This window comes from Falco naumanni, chromosome 4, assembly GCF_017639655.2.
Source record: "Falco naumanni isolate bFalNau1 chromosome 4, bFalNau1.pat, whole genome shotgun sequence".
NCBI lineage: Eukaryota > Metazoa > Chordata > Aves > Falconiformes > Falconidae > Falco > Falco naumanni.
Window position 1 is genome coordinate 74,584,290 of NC_054057.1, and position 23,424 is coordinate 74,607,713.

The following is a 23,424-nucleotide window of genomic DNA, read 5'->3' on the forward strand; positions in this document are numbered from 1 at the left end:
TGTTTCTATATATTTATATCCTTCTTCTGTTCATATTATTATAAAAGCACATATGTCTCTTCTCAGTAAAAATGCTGTTCTGGTGATAGTTATTCAACAGAGAACCAAGCAACTGTGGTCAAGTCTTTAACATCATTAAGAGTCCCCTGAAACTGGGAAGCAGCATTATTTGGAATGTGATCTGGACTGGCTACTTGTGTTTGCCAGAGGCATGGTCTGCTAGGAGACAGTCAGCTTGGCAGTCTGGTACGGACAACTTGGAGCATGGGAAGCAAATTAACTGCGAGTCATGTTAAAACATCTCAGACAGGTTGAGAGTCACCAGAGAAGCGAACAGCACAAGCAGTTTGCTAAAACACACAGAACTGCAAAGGAATGAGAACATCTTCAGCTGACTTAATTCACAATCAGCAAGCGTATCTAAATCTGGTACTTAGCTATATCAACTGGGTAATCTGTTTGAAGAAACAGTTTGCTCCGGTTTTTTTTCTTATCACGAACTTTCCTTACTGCAGATTCCTCAAAACACCAAGTCACGTAACATAACGACATACACAATGTAAGTCTATCAGAATACTTGCTCTTTAATGTAGTTCATTATCCTCCTAAATTTACTCAAGATTAATATCCAACACCAAAACACTACTCGGCAAAGAACAGGGAGCAAAACTGTGAATGTGCTCGTCAAAGGCCCATGTATTAGATAGACAGCCAGCCTAGAAACAACAAGTAACAGAATTCAGTGCTTTTATAGCTCAGCAATAAAATTAAAAATAAAAAAAAAAAAAAAAAGAGAGACAACTGGTTATTCTCATGGTAGACATAAAAAATGGTTTTACTGTTTTCTGAAGTTCATTTCTGGGAAGAGTTCCTCCTCCTCTTTAATCTGAAACTTCTACTGCAACATGCACTGCCATGTGGCTATTTTGGCTAACACAAAGTTGAAAATATGCGCTATTCAAACAAATTAGGCCAATACAGTTAAGAGAAAAAACTGCTCTGAACTCAGAGCAAAAATCCAGCATAATAGATCTTGATTTGCACAGTTAGCGATTATTTTAAACCTGTTAAGACTTTGATGTTAATCCTACTACTGGTACCAACTTAAATACATATGTACACAGGCAGGGAAAACTCACCAATTGTACACAGCACTTGGAAATCTGGATCTAAACTCCTTACTACCAGATCACCTCCTGAAATACCACATTGGAAGATCTGCCAGCCAGATCAGCTTTTCTATCAGTTTCTCCCTGTCAGGCAGGTTCTAGCTTTAATCATTAAAAGTATTCTCCTTTAGTTTTCAAAATATGTAGAATAAGGTTACTTAAAATCTACAATCTTGCAAAGGCATTTAAAAAAAACCCCAGTAATTTAATCCTCCTAACTAGGTATGAAGGTACACCACCATTTTCTCCTGATCTCTTTACAGGTTCAGACTAAGATCTGACCAAACAATTACATCCTTTTCTGGGGCTTCTGCAGATCATCAGCCACACGCAACTCCAGATTTTTCCCCTAAGTTTCTGCTGCTGGATAACAGCACATCCTTATTGGAGTGATACGGCTCTGAAGTTAATGAAGAAAAGGTGATTCCTCTTACACAATTGTATAAGGAGGCGTTACACCTTGGAAACACATGAGAAAGAAAAGACTCAAGAGTCCTACTCATCCCAATGGGACTTTACTACTTAAGGGCAAGAGCGAAAGTACCAATTAGGTGAATCACTGTCCGAAACTCTTAATTATTAAGCGCAAAAAGGAAGTTTGAGAACAATACAAAACAAACAGGAACATTCCCAAATTTTTCTGATTTTCCACAAGTTTTGATAGCAGTATTAGGAGGAGGGGAATGCACCTCAGCAAGAGACTGTACAATACCTAATCTATGGAAACACAGCTTCAAGCTCTTGCCAGCCACAATGAACTATATGGAAGCTTCATCTCCTTCGTTTGAAAAAGATGAACTCTCAGCAACAGGAGAGTATGAAGCACGGAGCATGCTTGCAATGAAATGGTCATTTCTACGGAAGCAACGGGCCAACTGCTTAGCTTTGCTACTGTTTAATGACCTTGACAATCAACAAACCTTAAAAAAACAACTCTTAATTTAAAAAGATTTCCTAGATGGTTTGAACACGTCTACTGATCTTACTGGACTTCACGCAAAAAACCAATGGTACAATACAAAAGGGCAGTTCCACTACTACTGGAAATTGCTGTGACAAGATGATCTGTTCCTCAACCTCCATCAAGTAATAACTGTTCAAAGAATCCTTCTGCTCTTCTAAGCAGATTTCTTAAAGAACTTCAACCCAGTCAAATGAAAACTATCCCTGTAGTGTGGTCCAAGAGAACTGGGCCACAATGCCACAGTTACAAGAAAAACTGTTACACGGAAGGAGTCCGGTAGTGAACAGAGCAGAGATACATACAGCAGCATAGAAGTTTCCTCAGAGGTTTCTGGATGACCCCAGACAACACAAAATCACAAAGCAGGTCCTCTAAATAAATCTGAATATGCAAATTGCAGAGTCATGGTCAACAAAGCATTAAAATTCTTGCTATAGTAAGTTGTTTTATTTTTAATTCACAAAACCTTCTCAGGGACTATTCTTCCTATTTCCAGAAATATTCTAGGCTATCAAGAACATGCTACATACTCCCAAGAAAACACAACTATGACTTTAATAGCTTTTTTTTTTTAACTTGTATTGACAGGTTGTTTCTTCCAGGTGATCATATGAGATCTACGAAATCCTTTGCTTCTGTGTCTCTGGATTTAGGAAGTATTTTGCTTTAATCTCTCCCTGCCAATGGAAAAACATCTGTCTTGATGTCAGCACCTTATGGCCCTCTGACATTGAGAATCAGTTAATTTTTCATTCTCTTTTTAATTGGTTAGGGGTAAGGTTTATCTGCCACCTTCGGCTTATGCAAGCATCATGAGCTTGAGTTGCCATGCTCATGCTCATTTCTTGTGTACTTCTCATTCTTTCAAGAGCTGCCTTAAAATGGCAAGTCCAGCTCAAAACTAACAGTATTGGCTTATCATGCTCCAGATGAAAAGAATCCCAGTTATTTCTGAGAGCAGGTGAAGGGATTGGATTCTGGATTATTTTTTCTTCTTCTTTTTCTCTTACCAGAAAGAATGCTTAGAAAAACATACCACAAGAAATAAAAATGGAAAAAGCAATGGAGCTTCCTTGATTTGCCTTTTACTAAAAAAGGATTAAAACAAACCATCAAGGAAGCAAGGTCTTGCACAACAGAGCTAGTCCCAGGTCATAGTCATGAGCGCTACACATTGCGTATAAACACACTGAATGGAGAAAAAGGGGCTTCTGAGCCACACTTGAATGAGGTTAATCAGTGATGCACACCACTCATTTGAAGCATCATGAGAAAATCCTGGTTCAAAAATTTTAGTTTTTCTTCTGCATTTTTATTTCACACCTCTTTCTTTCCCTCAGGATATACTGCTTGAGAGTTTGCTTACAGCCTCACACAGTTCTTCAAGCATGATGGCAGCTACATTTTAAACCGTTTAGTCAAGTTCGGCACATTCACTATTAGGTAGATTAGCTGCCTCACCACTTCTGTCGCTGCTCTTCGAATCTTTTAAGCTGAATACATCAGGTGGCAAACATCAGGGAACAGGAGGTAAAAATCCCAAGCCAACCCACATTCTCCTTCAGCACAAATTTCAGTTTCAGAAGAACAAACCTAGTGTGCTCTCTTACTTTTCTTAAAAGCCTTCATCACAACTGGAGCATCAATAAGGGAAAAAGCTAATACACAATCACAGTTGATAATACTATTAGGACAATAAACTGGGGATGGGAAGAGACTAGAAAAGGATGCCAATCCTCAAATGCCTACTGAGGAAAATGGCAAAAGTGGAGAATTCATCAGAAGAAAATTCAGGCAGCAAGTAATTTGTTCCAAAATGGAAACACAAAATAATTTGTGTAAAACACTGAGCTCACTTGCTCTCCTGCTAAGAGAAAATTAAGATGCAAATAAAGTACAACTTTTTTAAAACAACACAATTCTTGTAAGCTTCATCTTGTTCAAGAGATGGAGCCCTGGAAAACAGCAATTTTTCTAAGTTTGCCACATTTAAAAAATTGTTTTCTCTTAAGTGCTAGCACCTCCACAGAAGCACCATTTTAACACTTACACTCAGTCCTACTTCTTCAGTTTCTCCAAACGACTATGTAAGAACTTCTGAAAGCACTGATTTTGCTCTAATCTCTTGGAAATGCATCACCAGTGCTAAGCACAGCACTGCATATGAGGACAAACCAATGATTTACATAATATGGATACATCCACTATTCTTTCACAACGTATTGCTTGTTCAAGTAAACTTTTACTTTACTTCCTGAACATATGCTAACAGAAATTCCAGCTCGCCTTCCCAAGCTGGTGAATCCCATTTGCAGCTTCAATCAGGCTAAGACTGAAATCCTTGAAAAATGGAATTTGTCCGAGTGCTGGCCTGTTCTTTTACCAGGGGTGAGTTTGCTTAAAATAAACAAAGAAATCACAGAATGTTCCCCACCAGGTTCATACCACACCAGGTTCATAAGACGACCACCTTAGGCAAGTCCCTTTGCTTTGGGGCAATTCTACTTCAGTTAGTTCACATAGAAAATTAGTAGTTTCACCACATAACTGTACAGTGGCTAGGAAAAAAATCTACTTGTAAGTAGAACTTGGATATTGATGAGTTTATAGAAACAAACCAGATAATTGGAATTTCTCACTACTCCCACAAATGTCAAAGAAAACCAAATGAAAGATAAGCTAATTTTCTTTCTGTGCAGACCAACCCACTCCACATAACTAATTTAGCTGATTCAGAAGCTGGAGACTGCTACGTCCACTTTCACATGCTATGACCTTCACTCAGACCACAAACAACTCTTCCTTAAGCAAAGGGATCCCTTCACTGCAGAGAATGCTTTTTGGGTTTTATTTTAAAAACTCAAAATTAACTATACAGTACTCCACAATGATGTCAGCATTTCTTCAGAGAAGATGACATACACTTATGTCAGGCAATGCAATTTTTTGCACGATGCCTAACACAGCAATGATTTAACATTTATGTCTTAATAAACAACAATGATAATGACTAGTGATGTATGAACAGATCAAATACCATAGATTATCGATAAAGTATCTTTTTCCATGTATCAGAACATGGTGGGTTTGCCATCAAAATTTCATGAAGGAACTGTACCAAAGCAACACAGACAAAGAGATGAGGCACACTGCTATCCAACCGTAAGACAGGAGGAGCAGCAATCAAAACACTCATCTACGCTTACAACTGGAAAATGAAGAACTAAAAAGCAATGACTATATTGAGCCAGGACCAGAGCAGCACCCCAAGACAGAGGCAGATATTTCCACCTGCATATATTCCCTATCCTGATGTGCAATGGCCACCGAACTATAACTTCTTGCCCACATGCTGCCCTCCCCTTTCACCGAGTTTGCATTAGCTTGGCAATCTATGTGAAATTTGCTGTTTTCACATCAGTTCCCCTATGTCTGACAAAGATTCACTGCACACCTGTTGACAGTGGTCCTTGACAAGACAACCAACTGCTACACCTCTCTGTTCAGTCTACTTTCACACTACTTTAGAAGATAGGGTTGCCTGGCAGCTGAACCGAGATCCTGCACAGAAGTAATGATCTGCTTCCTTTTTGCAGGATTACTCTACTCTTTTCTAATTCACCCCAAGACACTAACCAACTTTTAACTTCAAGGATGTGTTTTTCAGTGAGTGCTTTCTGACGACATGAGAAATACTGTTTCAATTATCTTGCTTTCACAATGTCACTGGTTGACTGAAACAGATAACTACAGACCCAAGAAAGTGCATTCTTTAGCTCTGTTCCAGAAAAGGATCTACTACATTTTCTAAACACCTGTATGGAGAAAAAACAAGTGTGATAAATAGAATATATTAAATTATATGTACATACTTTTGTCATTGCTCCTGTCTGTGCTGTGTTCAGTCCGGTGTGACCAGTCATCTGTGGAGATACTTGGGTTAAAGTCTCTGCCAGCACACTGCCTGCATTCCCCTGCATGGCAGGGGCAGAATATTGCATTCCTGCTCCCCTTCCTCTTCCAGCTGCCCCAAGAGATCCATTCATTACCTGCCCTTGTCCTTGCTGAGGCTGATTCATTAAACTGTGACCAGAATTACTGTTGAGAAGGCTCTGGTGTGTCTGACTGAAATTAGTATTCATACATATCCCAGGTCCAGTCTGTGATGTTGCAGGGCTGCTTGTCACCATCCCCACTTGTTTTTGTGCTTGAGAGTTCAGAGTTTGTGATGCAGGTGTGGTAGGTCCAGAGGTGCTGGCTGCTTGCTTTGCCAGGCCTGAAGCAGAAGAGTCTCCCGAGTTTAAAGGGCTCTTACCCATAGCACCCAGATTACCGATATTAGCACTGTTCGGCTGCCCTTGAACTTGACTACCAACTCCCTGCTGGACAGGGCTGTTTGAGTTCACATTTCCAATTCCTGGGTTTAAGGAAGAGCTGCTGCCTCCCCTTAGAAGTTCAGAAAGTTGTTTGTGTTTGGAAGCTGCATCTGGAACAAGGTTTCCACTGCTGTTTAAAAGGCCCAACTCGCCATTGGGGATCAGCTCATCAGGAAGATCATTTTCCAAGTCAAACAAAGATCCAAAATCTACAAGTTAAAACAGAAACACAGGTGAGAAAAACATAACAAGTAACTAACATATTCATTTACATTACTTTGTAGTAGTCTTAAACAGCAACCTGCATCAAGGTACATCTTTACCCAAGACTTAATATTGCCAGCAAACAAGGGTCCCCGTGACATGAACTCCAGAATCTTTCATACAGCACAGCTGATGGTACACACTGTGCACAAAATCACAGAGGGCAGAGCACTGGCTAGTAAGTAGTTTTTTCCCCAAGATTTCTGACAAAACATTGTACCAAACTTAAGAAATGTGGCATGAATACAACGATTTAACCTAACTACTAAATTTCTCTTGTTTTGGCTAAAAGAAGGCAGCAGAAATAGAGACCTTTCCCTCTGTTGATTTACTCTTCCAGAAGAGCGATTACATCACCTTCTCCGACCTCCTACGTAATCCCAAGTCACCGCATTTCACCCAACAACCCTATCTCAACACTGTAATTTATGTATGCGCGTGGATGAAGAACATCTTCCTGCTAGGCGTCAAGCTTGATCGAAAGCTTCTTCGGTAGTTTGATCCCAGCCTCACATATAAACATGTTTAGTATCAGTTTCTAGTCACTGATCTGTATTACAATCCACTATCTCAGAAGATCCCAAAAGGCACTCAACATTTTTTCCTCATAATGTCTCTTGAATCAAGTCGCTTCTCAACCCCCTAACAGCTCAAAAAAATTCAAATTGCTCTCTAAGTGCCCAGCCCTCATTTATCATGCCCAATATTGACAGAAGTAATCCACACACTCTCCAGATGAGCAAAATAAATCAATCAAATCTTCATTAAGCCACTTGAAGGACTGCTCTCTGCCTGGCTGGAACATCCAGACTGATAAAAAGTGGTGGGAGTTCTTTTGTGTTTTTTTTTTTAAAAGAGCAACTCAGGTTCACTAAAATACTGTTACACAGACACATGCAACGTTACTGTGGTATGCAACTAAAATTATGAAGTTGCTTGACTGTATACAGGTACCTGAATGTGAAAGTAAAAGTTATATATTTGAAGACGTAAGGACAAGTGCATACAGTGACATTAATAAATGTATAAGTAAAGCAGGCTCAATTCATAAGAGAAGTTGTTCAAACACACAGCACATGTCAGAGAAGTCTTCCAGTCAAAGGATATGATGTGAACCGACCCCTTTTTTCTTTAACAGAAATGTGTGAAAACTTTATTTTGCTCCACCAAAGCCAGCCCTGAAAAACCCTAGTCACTCGCAGTAAGCAACAGACAAACCAAGTTTTTTCCAGGTTAGAGCACACAAAAGTTCTCTTCTAAAGAAGGGCATCCCCAAAGCTTCATTGTTTTAAAGTTTAATTCACTCTTCAACCACAAGAAGTTGGTGCAAGACTCAGGTTGCAAAAGTGGCAAAGCAAAAAGTTCAGCAAGTGACAGCCTGGAGCACACTAACCGCATTGAAGAGAAACAACAAAAACCAAACACCGCGTAACCTGTAGCACAAAGCTAGGACACATTACCAACACATCTCTGTACATTTAACACTGCGCATTTCATCAGCATTCAAATTTTCAATGCAACCTAAATGAATAAATAAGAGTAAAGATTTTCAGGTGTGTTGCAATGACCCATGAATTACATAAACAGTCACAGTAAGCATACACAAAAATGTTAAATTCTGCCTGTTTTGAGGTGCTCACAGCAGCATATCCTTTAGGGGCCTACATCTTGCCATCAGTACCTACTGAAGGCAACAGGCTCTGAAGAATCCTTCCAGGTCTGCACGACGTTGGCAGTCTGACAGAACAGACCTCCTGTGCCCTCTCAAGCAGGGAAGTAACAAACTAACATTTGTGTTAGCTAGGTTCATTGAAGTATTTTTCATTTTCTCTTACTTACTGCCTTTCCCTCAGCTTACTTCACCTTTTCAGCTTGCCTTTTACAGAAATTCCGTCAACTACATTCCTTTCGGCAATCGCTTCAGCTCATCTCCTCTTCCCAACACCACCACTTGACACTATGCTGCAATTTGTGTCTCTTCCCATGTATTTCGGTTCTACTTTCCTTCTTTCAAGCTTTCATGATTTTTTTAACCTTCCATCCTTCTCTAACGCCTCTCTGATGAAAATCTCAGTGCCTGTTTTCAGTGTCAAGCCCCATTTGGCTAGCAGTGAGTCCCCGGTGCCTGGGTCCCTGCCGTGCAGCCCCTGGTCCCCGGCAGGTTCCACCGCAGGCAGCTGCAGCCTGGAGCACAACCAAAGCCATCTGCCTGCACGTCACGAAGGGTGGTGAATACAGGGTCTGTGGCTGAGGTTTTGCCTTTGTTAAATTGCTCTCGTCATCCTGGCTGGCTGCTAAGTTCAAGGTTTACAGCACTTGATCAGACAACTTTTGTAAATCCCATGAAACAGTGTTTTTGAAAGCTTCTGCCCCAAAATTGTATTTCATGAACAAAAGATGCGTGTGCGTGCACACACAGGGCCAGGGGCAGAGAAGTGACAAAATGCGGAGGGGGCAAGATGTTGCTGTGGCTTCAAAAGAGAAAAGTATTTTTTTCCAGTTGTATTTCAAAATGGGATGCTGGAGTCTAAGTGCTTAGATTGTTTTTGTTTGGCTGGCTGGACTCTGAACAGTCTTGCCAGAGCCAAGAACTGGAAATGTTTTTGCAGTTTACAAAAAGAGTGAAGAAAGCATTTGGGAATACTGCCTCTTAAAACCTAAAATAATCTACCACTTAAGCTCCTGTAAGGCTATACATTTAACGTTAGGCATGGAAAGTTTACAGCTTTGCCAGCAGGAAAATAAAAGGAAGGTAAAAAGCTTAGCACAGTGGTCGTGTAAAAATTCACCGAGTATTCAAATGTTCAGGCAATGATTAATCTTCTTGCTTTTGTATTTTAATCAGTCATGTACGTTAAAAACATCAACACAAGGCACATTTTACAACAGTCATAAAATGCAACAGAAAACAAAAGCCTACTTGAGCATGTCTGCAACAAATCCATAAAGAGATTGTCTTGCCAGTTATCAAAATAATAAATATATTTACACACATATTAAAAAATCTGCCATAATAAGAATGCAGTCCATTTCTACTGATAGCAAAATTTAAGGTAACTTCAGTCCCCCCATCCTCATGAGAACAACACAACCAATCCCATACTCAATGCTTCAACTATTTCTCAAAGTCAATGGCAGTTACCAAGCTTAAAAATTGAGATGCCTTTGCCTTTACATACTGTTATCTGAAGCTCAAAAAACACCTATACCGAGGAGTCCCATTCCAACTACCGAGCTTTGTACCTGCTCCGTCTCCCAAACCTGCCGCTTACCTAGCACGCCAGGGAGCAGAAACAGTGGTCTTCAGTTTAAAGGAGGATAGACTCCCTTGACTCGTAAGGCACACGTCTAACGTCAGCGCTCAGGAAGCAGTAGAGCCAAAGGCTGCAGAAACCTACTTTGTAACATGTCGTCTCTAACAGAGCACTTCCAATCCTAAACATCTCACCTTTCATTACCTCTTGTTACATAAAATCAAACGTCCTCTTAACAGGAAAGCGCCAAACCCCAGAGGTAACATCTTTCAGAAGGGATGGAAAAGCACCAGGAAACTACAACACCCCCATTCTTTCCAAAGGGCTCCTTTTCCAATTTGAGAATTTTGCATTCTTTGAGCTGCTATTTTCACAAATAGAAGATAACCACACCTGAGATACACTCTCTCCTAATTTCAGTTTTATGAGCTTAAATGTCACAGTTTTCTGCCTTCCTGGACAACACTTTCAGCAACCAGAATAAAAAAAAAAGCTGTTCTGTTTCCTTCTAAGCCTTCTCAGAAGAAAAAAATCCACTGTGCTGTGTTCTCAACGCAGAACATTTTCATCTGTATGACTACTTGCAACTGTTATCAGGAGACTCTTTGTTAATACACATGTTCAATCAATTAACTTGTTCCAATGTCACATTTTTTTTCCCTTTACCCCAGCCTGGAGAGGTGACAAACATGCTAAGGTATTTCTTTACATGATTTATTATCTCAAACATATCACACAGCAAGCAGGAGGGGAACTATCAAATTCAGTTTCATTTTTTACAGCATAATCGCCACTTGAAACGCAACTGGGTGTTTTCCTGTCACAAACTTTTGACTGCCCATCCATGGAGCAGACACTGAAGTCACACTGCAGTCCCAGTACACAAGCAGTATTTTCACCATGCTTTTCTTGCATGCCAACATAGCTGTTACATTTCAGTGAGTCCAATTTTGTTTTGTAAGACTTCTTTCAATCATGCCAGACCCCAGCAGACAAAGCCTCAACAGTTCAGAGCTCCAGCCATTCCCTAAAATTTGATGTCAGGTAAATCAACTCAATAGTCATACTGTTTGGTGCAGTCAGCAATTACTACATCCATTCCATCCTCCTTTTGAGGTTTGAGGATTCTATAATTTATTGTTTCATAAAAGACAATTAGCATATTTAATGTTTCAGAGCAATTAAACACCATCTTCATAGAAAAAAATAAAACAAGGAAACTTTACATTAGCATCTTAATCTAATCAGAAACGCAGAAAGATTGCAAACTGACATGCATCTAGACCTCAGCTTTCAGAGGAGCAGCATCATTTTTTCAGAAGACGATGTTTACCAAGCAGGCTGAGAAAGAGCGCGATGAGGGATCGGACTGGGCCAAGGAGAGCCTAACGGCTGGGTGGAGGGCAGTGAAGTGGAAATGAGAAATCTAGTAGCAGGCATCTGCTACTTAAAGACAAGAATTATGGCTTACACAATAAGAGATTCTGATACCCAAGTTTCTTTCTGCCTGATCTTTTCAACTACTTGCATTTGGGATAAGAAGGAAATACAGTCTGGTTGGCTCAGTCCTAATCCAGTGGACTAGTCAAAATTCAAATATATCGATACAGAGAAACGAGCCTCACCTGGTATTCTAGGTACGTGCCTGTAGGAAACTCATTGGAATAATTATCACAGTACTCTCTTGCTTACAGACTCACAGTTACTCAGGTTAGAAGGAACATCAGTAGGTCCGTCGCCCAGCCCCTCAGCTTCTTCTGAAAAAGCAAATGCTCCAGCCCCCGACCTCCTCGGTAGCCCTTCACTAAACTGACTCCAGCTCGTCCATGATCTTCTCAGTGATGGAAGGGACGCTGACCTGTCTGTAGTTGCCTGTACTGTCCTTTTAGCCTTTCCTGAAAATGTGTATAACAATTGCCTCCTCTTCCTTTTTCTGTGGCTGGGATTTTAGGGATAGGGAGATTGAGAAGGCAGCATTTGTTCTACCACACTTCCTTTGCAACTTGTCTTCTGGCAAAGTGTGACTCTCCCAGTAAGATGGATACCATTCAGGGTACAGACATGCAACTAAGCAGCGACACAGTTCCTAAAAACAATCAGATTACAGCAATTTTGTGCATCCCAATAACCAAAAGGGATGCTATCAGCTTAGAATCTAGTTAGTTAGTCTTAAGTTAAAGTAGCTTCAAGCTCCTAAAATCTTCCACAATCCATTTTTGTAAGACTTCAGCAATGAAGTGACTTTTCAAAACTGAAGCTCATTACACAGAGCAAACAAATCAAAAAGCTAATGAAAAAGAATCAGTTCTGTTCTAACCTCTACTGCAATACCACCAGTACTATTGATTCAGTTTAAAAAATGCTCCTGACACCAGCTCGAACACCAGACAGACAAGTCAGGACGGGGATAATGCACGTACCTATACCCCCTATACCACAACTAACATGCGTGGTAACAACTGCTTGATACAGGAAAGACCAAATGCTCTGCCCGCAGCTTCTTACTCACCTCCTGAAAAGAGAATAGTATAAATGAAGATCCTTCCTTGATTACGTCAAGTTTAGTTCCTAGCCTCTCTTTCCACTTGCATGTTGTGTATCACAAACCTCAAGTTTCTCTCTACTGTACTTACCCAAATTGTCTCCGCCATCTCTCTTTTGCTGTGCTCATAATGAAAACAATCTGTGCTAAAGGTCCAGAAAAACCTAAGATACTAGCTTCTTTCAGGAATAATACCCATCGTCAGATCTACCCTTTCATTAAAAAAATAAAATAACAATAAAAAAAATAATCAGATTACTTGAATGTTCCACTATTTCAAACAAAGCAGTATATAAGGACACGTTAAATGCATCTGGTACCAAAGTTAATAGACAGAAACAAAAACAAAAAATGCATTCAGATAAGCAGCTCTCACCTCTTCCCAGATGCCAGAGGGGAATACAACCAAAATAACCCCCAAAAGCTGTGGCAGAAGCAGCCCAACAAGAACCCTCCCTCTGCTCTGTTCTTGGAAGCATCAGACAGCCAACAATGGATTGACTTTGCTTTCCTCTGGTCCTACGAAGCCTCTCCATAACCATCTTTCCTCTTAATTGTTTCCCAAAGTGTCTTTGCTATTTTGACACTATTGCTGTGTCTGCTCTTGTGAGTCACTTTAAATCCTACCCAGCAGCATCAACAATGTGGACATGACTATTGTCACACTGCATGTGGCAATTGAGCTACACGTGCTTACTGACCAGAAGGCTTCAGTAATTTTCTTTGCTCTAAGAGCAGAAATCTAGACAGAAGGAAGAGGTGGCAAGCAATCTGCCTATAGACTGGAAGACCAACCACTGGTAACATCAGCTTCCCATTCGCAAGATCATCCTGATGAAGTATTTCAGGGTTCCTGGAGTACATGAACAGAAGCGAGACGGCCTTCTCATCCTACCGCAAACACACACGTCTTTTCTGGTGCCCTACAGCTGACAAAACATTTACGTTCAGGATGACCCTTTAAAGAGGAATCATCTGAGAATCCAGTAATTAATAGTAGGCACTAGCATACATACACTTGCATACAACAGTAGGCAGCATAAAATGCACTGTTTGTACCAAAACCAAGAGTGTTTGCACGCGAATGCCTTGAGTCAGCTCACACAACTGACAGATCCAACTGCTTCACATTAAGGCTGTGCCATCCTCACTGCACATCTGGAAAAAAGTCCAAAGATCACACAAAACCACATGAATTACCTTGACAAACAAACTGAAACTGTGACTTTCCCTGGCCACAAACTTCTTTAAATACATGGGTCAACACAAGGTGTTTCAGATTTTAAACTGTTCAGTCCTCCATCCTCCCCACAAAGAGCCACATGTTCTCACCAACAGCATGGGTGGTGAGAACTCCATGCTCAGTATCGTCTTCTAGCTCAGGCTGCTTCCAACACTCCCTTCAGCTACACCAGCCCTTCTCTGAAAGCTCCCACCTTTACACGCCTTCTGTAACAGAAGCACCGAACAGGCCTATTCTGCAAAGACCAAAATAGCACTGATTAATATATAAAGTAGTATTATGAAACAAACAAACAAACAGTGTTATGCAAGATTACTAAGAAACTGGCAAGTTTTGCACCTCCTTTATGATGTATAATAGCTGCAAAAAGTGTCATTAAAACAAAGAACAGAAACACGCTTTTTCCTATTTCTGATACCAAATTATAAGTGAAGGGTCATTTGCTCAGCAGCTCAAATTCAGTTGTGCAAGAACATACAATACAAAATCAAATGCCCATAAGGAAGCAACAGCAGACATGTGCGTAAAACTAATGATTTTTATATATTTCACTCTAAAAAAGCTTCCAACCATAACTGACTGAACACAAAAAACCCCAATGCCCTCACAAATCTGTTTTATTTTAAAGCACTGATTTCAGCGAGATGCGGCTGTTCTGAATCATTCGCATTAATACTTTCCTTAAAGGAGTTTATGAACCTTAGGAAAAAACTTCACAGCCGCTACAAAACAGATTTACATTCAGTACTTACTGAATTCAAGTCTCTCGGTAATTTCCACATCTCTTTGCTCCGCTAGATGAAACTATACAGGAGATGACACAGAAGCCATGTCATCAACACCACCTACTAAAACAGCTATCGAAGTACCAGCAGTGGTAAAGCTGGGCAGAATGAGCGAGAAGCTCGCAGTCTTCAGGTGTGACACATGTGAACAGGGGTTGGAATATAATATTTCATTTTCCTTCTCACTGTGCAACAGAAAGTAGCTAGCTCCGATGTCTGCCTCAGAGATATCTAACAGCAGCAAGGAAGTAATGTCTACCTGTGAGCCTGGGAGGCACGTCACCAAGAAAGAGCAACTCACTGTCTTCCTGAGGAAGTTCCCACAGTATTAAAGATGACCATCAGAGAAGGAGATTATTTTAGAGACTTACAGATGTATAAATAAAAATATACACACACACAAAGTTATTGCAAATCAAAAGATACTGCATTTATCCAATGTTCCAAATAAGATCCTTATTTCTCAAAGGTGGTGAATAAGAAAATAGGAAAGGCAAGACGAAGCAAAGCTTTTGAAGAGGATATGTTAAGAAATTTGGATTCTGAATTATGACTGCCAATTACCAGTGATAATAGAAGTTTCAGTTTTCTTTTTATTCACACTACGATTCTGCACAATACTTGACAGTATTTGTTGAGACATCTTTATTAAAGAGAGTTTTCCAAATAAAAGATTTAGTTTCTCTCTGTATCTTAGACATCTGAGAAGACAGATGGAAAATATAACATATGTTAAAAGGAAGATTTACAAAGCAAAAATTCTCGAAAGTGTAAACCAAATTAGGGTGGAAGTGGCAGATTTCTAAGCTATCCCACATGCTTTTTCATTGTATGAGAACAAACCTCAGAATTTGTTAAATCCTGTGTTTCAGCTACGCCTTCCACACTGGCTTCACATTAACCTGCAGTATTTTGCTAACAGAGTGAGATTTTTGTTCACGTTTCTCTCTATTAGCAAGTAACAACAGAGCACAAAATCTCTAAAAATAAACACCAAGAATAGGCAGATTTTTTTAACGTGAAGTTGCAGATGCAATAGCAAAACACAGCATGTTGCTGTAGAAATAATTAATGGCACTGGACTATGACTCCAAGGAACATTCAGCCAGAATAATAAGTGAATAATCTGCAACAGAAAACTGGGAATCATTTCACAAGCTATCAAGAGATCTCTGGGGTACAACAAAGACTGACCCCCCAAGCACAGCCTTTATTCCTGCCTGCTGGGCTTCTCCAGGAGCTCCACGCCACAGCACAAGACAGCATTTACTGAGTTAGTGTTAAGTCTTGGGGGGCAGAAGGGGAAAGAATCAGTCTGGTAAACTCCCAAGTACATATGCAATTATCATTCTAAGTCTGAATGTCAAAAAAGGAATGGGCACAACTGTAGGACTGCGGACTGTCACATAGTATCAGGCTGGCAGATCATCTGCTCAACTTTTCACCTCACACAGATGTTAGCATCAAACTCCTTGGAAAAATCTATAAAAAAACCCAAACAATAAGAAAGTATACAATAACCTGCCGTCAGCAATGCTTCATGAATTAGTAACAACTAGCTGCGCTAGACTCTCAATAAATGAGCCAATTTCTAATCTTTCAAATCTCCTGTCCCAGATTATAACTGCAGGCACAAAGTTATTCAGGTCACTCATTTAAGGTAAAAAAAACCAACACAACAAACCCCAAAAACAAACAAACAAAAAAATCCCCAAACCAAATCAGCTTGTACCAAACTTAACACTGCTCAAAGTAAACATTTTTGCTTGGTATCATCATCTCCCATCCACCACCCCCATCACTATGTGTATATGCTAAGTCTTAAGAAACAATACAGCCATGAAATATCACACGGTATTTCTCCCCATCCCAGCTAGTTATGGTGCAAGTACACAAAACAAAGGGCATTCCTGTGAAACAACAACTACATGTACTCCTTCACCTGCACCTTTTCAGAAGAAGCATTTATTCCCTGTATCTTCTGCTTATAACCCAAGTCTGTTCACTTAATGGAATTATCCTTTTCCTTATTCCAGGGAGAGATGGAGAAAACATGCGTATTTAAAAGCGATTCTTACTGTCACAGCACACAAACGACACTTGAGTTTTGCACATACTGTATAAAACAAGAGCAGATCGATTAAATGGGCTTCCATGAAATTTCTCAACTACAAAGGAGCAAACCCTTCCAAAACATACATACTAATGCTTTTACGCGCACAAACAAAATCTGGTTTTAGATCACAGAGATGTCAGTCCATTTGAAGTCTCAGCTAAGTATGTGAACATAAGCTTAGAAAGTCCCGCTGTCCCTCCTAAAGCTACTTTGCTTTAAAGGTAGTTCACCTTTTTTAAAACTGAAAACTAAATCCACTGAGATACACCTATCTGCTTTTTGGCAGGAGAGTAAGATGAAATCAGGCTGCGTTTCGACACAAACTCCTGTCTGCAAAGTTCTGTAGCTTACTGGAAGTTAGCCAGAGATCTACTTATCTCGGCATGTACAGATGCACATGTGACAAGGCCAGTCTTTCCCCAATTTTAAAATACGGGCACTGTGATGCTAACACACTGGGTCATAAAGAGAACGGGAATTGTCGGAGATCTCAGCCTGCAGCCATTCTGCTTAATCTGTTCATGCTCTGAAGTTGTGGAGGAAAAAAAAAAAAACAACCACCAAAAGCCACACACACAAGAAAGTACAAGGTGAAAATCCAGCTCTAACAGACTTTTGAAGCCACTTATCTCAACTTCTTTTCCAACTTCACCTATTTTAAGGAATTCTTAACTCATAATGCTGTTAAGAACACCCTCTGCTTTGGCCCAAATCATGATTCGCTGTCTCTGGAACCAGCATAGCTTTACAACAGTAGAAGGCTGCAGGGTACGTAACAAACGCAGACAGAGGCATTACTTGCAATGCAACACAAACCACCACCAAGCCACCTGCAGAACCACGGCAAAGGGGCACCTGACGAACACCAGCATTGCTGCTGCTCCATTCAAGCACGTTTTCCACAATCTGTGCACAGAATTCAGAACACGATCGGCTCAAGAACACTGCCAGTTCACTGTATGTTCTGCCGCAGGACCAATGCCAGCAGCGTACAAAATAATCATGACACTCAAAGTTAAAGTAATACACTGCCATAACCAATGTTCCCATAATTCCACTTTTTGTACGAGTCCCTTGTTTATTCTGCAGTACTCCAGATGAGAATGCCTCGTAACAGTTTCAGGGCAGACAAATGCTTAGGTATGAAAAATACCATGTATCTAATAAAGCAGTAATTAGACAAAAAGCACTGCTCTTACCTAGCAAGAGAAGGAAAAAAAATCCTTCCCATGGATATTCCACAGTAGCAGCCAACTTGTTCGATACTGCACAGCAACAGCAAGCTAACTTAATGGCCATGAATCTTTACCTTCCTTACTGATACAAAGGGCGACAGGGAAACTGCAAAACAGAACTATCGTGAAACTTCATGATGGTCACAGTATACATCTCTGTTATCCTTTCATCTCTACTCCCTTCCCTGAGACCAGACATTTGATTCAGCTGCCTAAGTTTAATAGGAAAGGCTGTATTTTCAGCACTTAAGTAGACCAACTTCAGTCACACAAACTTTGCTCCAGTAAGCCGAGGAGCTATTTTTGTCAAAAAGATTAAAGGTAGCTAAAATTTACCCTGACAAAAGGAGTTGCTTAACATCACCGCATCAAAGCATAAAGCGAAATATAAACAAGGACGAGCAGTCGCCTTCTGCTGGACCCTTTCTTTGCCACCGCCACGCTCAGTTGCAAGCTTGGAGCCTTACTGTTCCGCAACAGAACTGCACAACCCAGCCTAATGCAACGTCTCTTAAAGCACGTCCCAATCACGCAAGCTGCAGCATCAAACAGCGCGGGTTTATGAGGGCAATTACAATCCAGTTAACCAATACACAACTTACTGCTCGTTCAGGGCGCAAGCCTCAAACCCATCTCCCCAAGCACCTCTGCTCACAAAGGCAACTTTCCAGGTTGCAACATAACTTTTTCATTTAAGCCTAAGCACGAGGCACCAGCCTGGTTTAAGTTCAAGAGCAGGTTTTGATAAAGCAATTGCTACTCAAAGTATTTGTATTGCCGGCTACAACCCACAGAAACGTTCAGCAATCTTTCAACAAGCAGCATTAGCTGCCAGCAACAAACCTAGAGATTTTTTTGGGGGGAAAAGCACTTCTAAGTACACAAACATTACCTGCACTCTCAAGCAGAGAGGTATTTTTGCCTGAAGAACACCGGGATGACAGAACGCTACAGATACACTCCTACTTGTTCAAAACACAACTTGGGGTTTGACATCCCTGGTGACCAAAGGCCCCCTCAGCTGTGCAAAACTTTATGCAGATGCTGGAGTTTACATATCTAGCACTGCACAGAGCTCACTGAGACTCATTAGAACTTGCTGAACAGGACGTAATTACGACTGAAGCATTCCAGAACAGACCAAGTGAACTTCAAAAAACAAAAGAGAAACAAAAAAAGACAGACACTGCTTCAAACATCTTTCACTAGCTACCAGTAGAGTCTAAAATGTCTAGCTGAAGAATTAAAGAAAAGCTGTGCTTTTCCTGAGTTACTGTGGTGCATTTCGTAGCAACTTGCGTATCAGCCTTCTGTATGGTATTCTGCTGCTTCCAAGGCATCAATGTAGCTCAGTCACAAGACTTCACCTAGATATTCTCTGCCAGTTCTTACTCTCGATACCGTTTCTTTATGGCATGTTTCATTTATTTGTAGGCTGAGAAGAAAAAGATTCCATAAAAAAAGCGAAAGGACTGAAGTATCTATGAGCTACTGCCAAACGCAGATTAAGCGAACCAAAAACCCCCGCAGAATTTATCAGCTCAATTATAGTAATAATTTTTTCAGTCTATAAAAACATAGTAGGCATAGCACGATTAACTTATCACTGTCCCTTCAACAAGATTCATTAATCTCTGAAAACAAAATGTAAGCCCAACACACTTTGTGCTCCTATGAAACCACTGTTTCAGTGACTGAAACAGTTGGAATACTGAAAGATGTCAGTACATGCACCCCATGCTCTTACGCACACACGTGCGTATTTACAAGGGGCACGCGCTTACTGGAAATGAGAAATTTTGATGCATTTCATTACCTACAAACCCATTACAATTGCAAAAAGAAAGCATGGCGAAGACACTAGGCGACATACAGACAAGTCGCAGCGACTGCCAGCCTGCCAGGCATTTCATCACGCAAGGAACCCCACAACTTAAATTATTATTCGCCAACTGTTTGGTTTTTAAGGAAAAAAGCTTAGAACAGTTCGAGCCAAGCACCTTAAACTGGGGTCATGGGCAGGGAGGTAGAAAAATGTGAAATATTAATATGCTGTTGGGGAGTTTTTATTCCGTAGTGTCGCACACAGGGCCACAGTGGAAGAGGCTGCCTGCGTAGGGCTTTTAGTTGCGGGCGACTTATGGGTTTAAGGAGTAGTGATGGAAACCTGGACCACCCCTTCCAACAAGTAGGGTGGTCGGTGTTACCAACAGCTGGGTTTTCTTCTTCCCTACCCGCGCCCCGCTCACCTGGGCATCCCCAGCATCCGAGGCGAGGCGGATCCCTCCACCATCAGAACGAAGCGGTGGTGGATGATGGAGGAAAAGGAAAAAAATTCCAAGTCCAAAGGCCTTTTTACCCAGCTCTTCTAACCGCTATTTATAGCCGGGACGGTACTTGGCGTATGGGTCCCGCCCGGTAACTTCGACTGGAGGAGGCCCAATCGCTTCCCCACACACACACCCCCCCACACACTTTCCCGGCACCTCGCCAGGCCGGTTCCCACCCCCGCCGGGAACCGGGGCAGGGCGGGCGGGCCCCCCCGCCACCATCACCCACAGGAGGGCGGCCGGGCCCGGCCGGTGGCCGGGCCCGGCCTCCCTCCTGAGGGTGATGGTGGCCCGGGGGGGGCCCGCGAGTGAGGCCCGGCCGCCCCCGCACCGCCCCGCAGGCCTTACCTGTGCTATCGCTGGCGGAGAAGCCCGGCGAGTTGAGCTTGGCTCGCTTGGGGTTGGGCGGCCCGTCGAGTAAGTTCTCCGCCATGGTAGCCGGCTGGGCCGTCCGAGGAGAGGCCGCCGAGCCGGTAATCGTTGACGAGGGGGCAGTCTGAGGGGGGGGCGAAGCTTTTTCTCCCCGTTTCTCCAAAGGGGAACCCACCGCCGAGCAACAGCGCCGCTCAGTGCCCGACCGGCGGCGGCCCCCGTTCCCCCATACCCGGGCCGGGCCGCCGTCGCCGCAGCAGGCCGCAGGGGAGGAGGGTTCGGGGCGGGGTGGGGAAGAGCCCAGCGCCCCCTCCCTGCCGGCCTCGCTCCTCCCGGCCTCTTCCCCCCGCCCGGCCGCCGCCGCCGAGGAGGTGCCCGGATGGCGGCTCAGTCAGTCACTCGGGGAGCATAGCGCCCCCCCCACCTCGCCCCGTCCCCTCCCCTCCGCACCGAGGGGTTCACCCCGGCCCCGCAGCGGCCCCCGCCCGCCGCCCCCGCCCGCGGCCGAACGGCGGCCGAGGTATGGGAGGGGGGGGGGGGGGGGGGGAGAGAAAGAGGAGGGAGGGGGTAAAAAAAAATAAAAAAATTAAAAAATCCACCAAAAAACGGAAAAAACCCGAAAACACCCCAAAAACGCCCCAAAACAATGAGCGCGCCGCGGCGGCGGCCGCGTCTCCCGGTACCGGCGGCGGCGCTCGGGTGGCTCCGGCCGGCTCTGCCCCGCTGCCCCGAGCCCCTCTGCCCGTCGGCGGCGCTCCGCGCGGCTGCCCGTGTCCCGGCGGGCGGCCCCGCTGCCCCGGCCCGGCCCGGCCCGGCCCCGCTCCGCTCGCGCCGCGCTCCGGCTCCGCGACAAGATGGCGGCTGTTGATTCCTCAATTAAAAAAAAAAGTTTTTTTTTCTCTTCTCTTTTCCAGAGACCATGGGGGCGGGGACAGGGCGGGGCCTGCGCCTTGCGTCACCGCGCACGGGCCACGCCCCCCGCCCCCGCCGACGCCGGAAAGGCGCGATCGGCGCCGGAAAGAGGCGAGATCGTCCTCAGTTGCTCCGCGGGGTGGGTAGCGGGCGGGCTGCCTGCGGCGGGCCCGGTGGGCCGCTCTCCCCTCCTGGCCCCGCGGGCCCTGCGTGCTCGCTCTTGTCGGAGGGCCCTTTTGCTTGTCCTTTCGCGGAGTGTGTGTCCCTTCTCAGTCCCCTCCTCAGCAGTCCCCAGTCGCTTACCTCAGTCTCCTCTGCTTGCTCCTGTCGGGGTTCCCGCCTCGGCTGCACCCTCACCGCATACCCTCGGTCCCCTCACAGTCGCCCGCCGCAGTGTCCCCTCTCGGTCTCCCCTCAGTCCCCCGCAGTGTCTCCCTTCAGTCCTCTCACAGTTGCTCCCCACATTATCGTCCCCTCTCAATCTCCCCTCAGTCTCCTCACAGCCAGCCCTGCGGTCTCCTCTCAGTCTCCTCCAGCTCATCCTCCACGGTCTCCCCTCTCAGTCCCACCATAGATATCGCAGAACGGTTGGGTTGGAAGGGACCATAAAGATTATACAGGTTCATGGGCAGGGACACCTTCCAGTAGACCAGGCTGCTCAAAGCCCTGTCCAACTTGGCCCTGAACGCTTCCAGGGATGGGGATGTCCCCACTCAACTGTCCCCTCTCAGTCTCCTGTCAGTCCCCCACAGTGTCCCCTCAGAGTCGCTCCCCTCAGTCCCCCACAGTGTCCCTTCATGGTTGCTCCGCTCAGTCCTCCACAGTGTCCCCTCACAGTCTCCCCTCAGTCCCCTCTCAGTCCCCTCACAGTCACCCCCTGCAGTCTCCCCTCTCAGTCCCACCGCAGATGTCCCCCCTCAACATCCACCTCGCAGCTCCCACGGTCCCCCCTTGTCACTCCCAGCTCCCCCAAACCCTCATTACTCAGACACAGCAGTGCCCAACAGCAGCCCAGGGTGGCCATGCCAGCCCCTCGCCCTCACGCAAGCCTTGAGTTCAGGGGGCATCGTGCAGCCAGGGGTGACCGTGCTTGTATCCCCCAGCGCCCACCTGCCTGCGCAGGCTTCCCTCAGCGCTCCCCCTTGCCCTCTGCCTCCTCCTGCCTGCAGCAGCCCCTCATGCCTGCGCCCACATGCACCCTGAGGGGCTGATGGGCTTCACCCCCTGCTTTCTGCACACCACGAGCTTGGCTTTTCCCTGCTATTCAATCCTCACGTGAGGCTGCGCCAGCCACACATGAGGAGAGATCTTCAATCAGAGCCCACCAAATCACTCAGGCACCAGGGCTGAATCCAACTTTGCTCTACAAATACCTCGTGCTCTGTCTAGACAGACTTCCCCAGCCTGAAACAGGTTTATAGGACTGGTACTCATATACTTCCGTGGATTTCCATACTGGTTCCCAACCTGAGAAGCAGGTCGTATAAGCCCCAGTTGATGTGATGTGCCAATGTGGCAGCAGGGCTCCTCGTACCCAAACTGATTGCTTGGGGCTGTTTTCATCACCTATGTGTTTGTATGTCCCTGAAGAGCAGCCACATCTGGGGGACAGGCTGGAGAAGGGCACTGAGACAACCTGAGGACGTGTTGATGAAGTCCATAAGCCGAGATGGCTTAACTGACAATAATTTAGTGGTTTAAAGGAGATCCAGAATGACATCTTCTTTTGCAAAGAGCAAGTCTGCCTTTTGTTTACTGCAAACCTCGAATTCATTACATTTACTTCTACATTTACATGCATTTCATTACATTTACTTGCAAATTCTGTCTTTATTTACATGGTGCCTGTCCTTGCTGAGGTC

General features: G+C 43.8%; 1 protein-coding gene across 5 annotated transcripts in view; it reads right to left on the reverse strand.

Annotated features, from left to right (window-relative positions):
- The window catches only part of LOC121086402 (CREB binding protein), a 96,902-nt gene extending 75,782 nt beyond the window's left edge, over nucleotides 1–21,120 (reverse strand). For 2 of the 5 annotated variants that reach the window (XM_040590110.1, XM_040590108.1), the window contains exons 1-2: nucleotides 20,627–21,119; nucleotides 6,006–6,718 (exon numbers count right to left, since the gene is read on the reverse strand). In XM_040590110.1, the coding sequence (XP_040446044.1) occupies nucleotides 6,006–6,718; nucleotides 20,627–20,711 (798 nt within the window). In that variant the 5' untranslated portion in view covers nucleotides 20,712–21,119. Of the gene's footprint in view, nucleotides 1–6,005; nucleotides 6,719–20,626 lie in introns of all 5 variants that reach the window. The other 3 variants (XM_040590111.1, XM_040590109.1, XM_040590113.1) reach the window with 3 other exon arrangements.
- Between the last annotated feature and the right edge of the window lie 2,304 nt (nucleotides 21,121–23,424).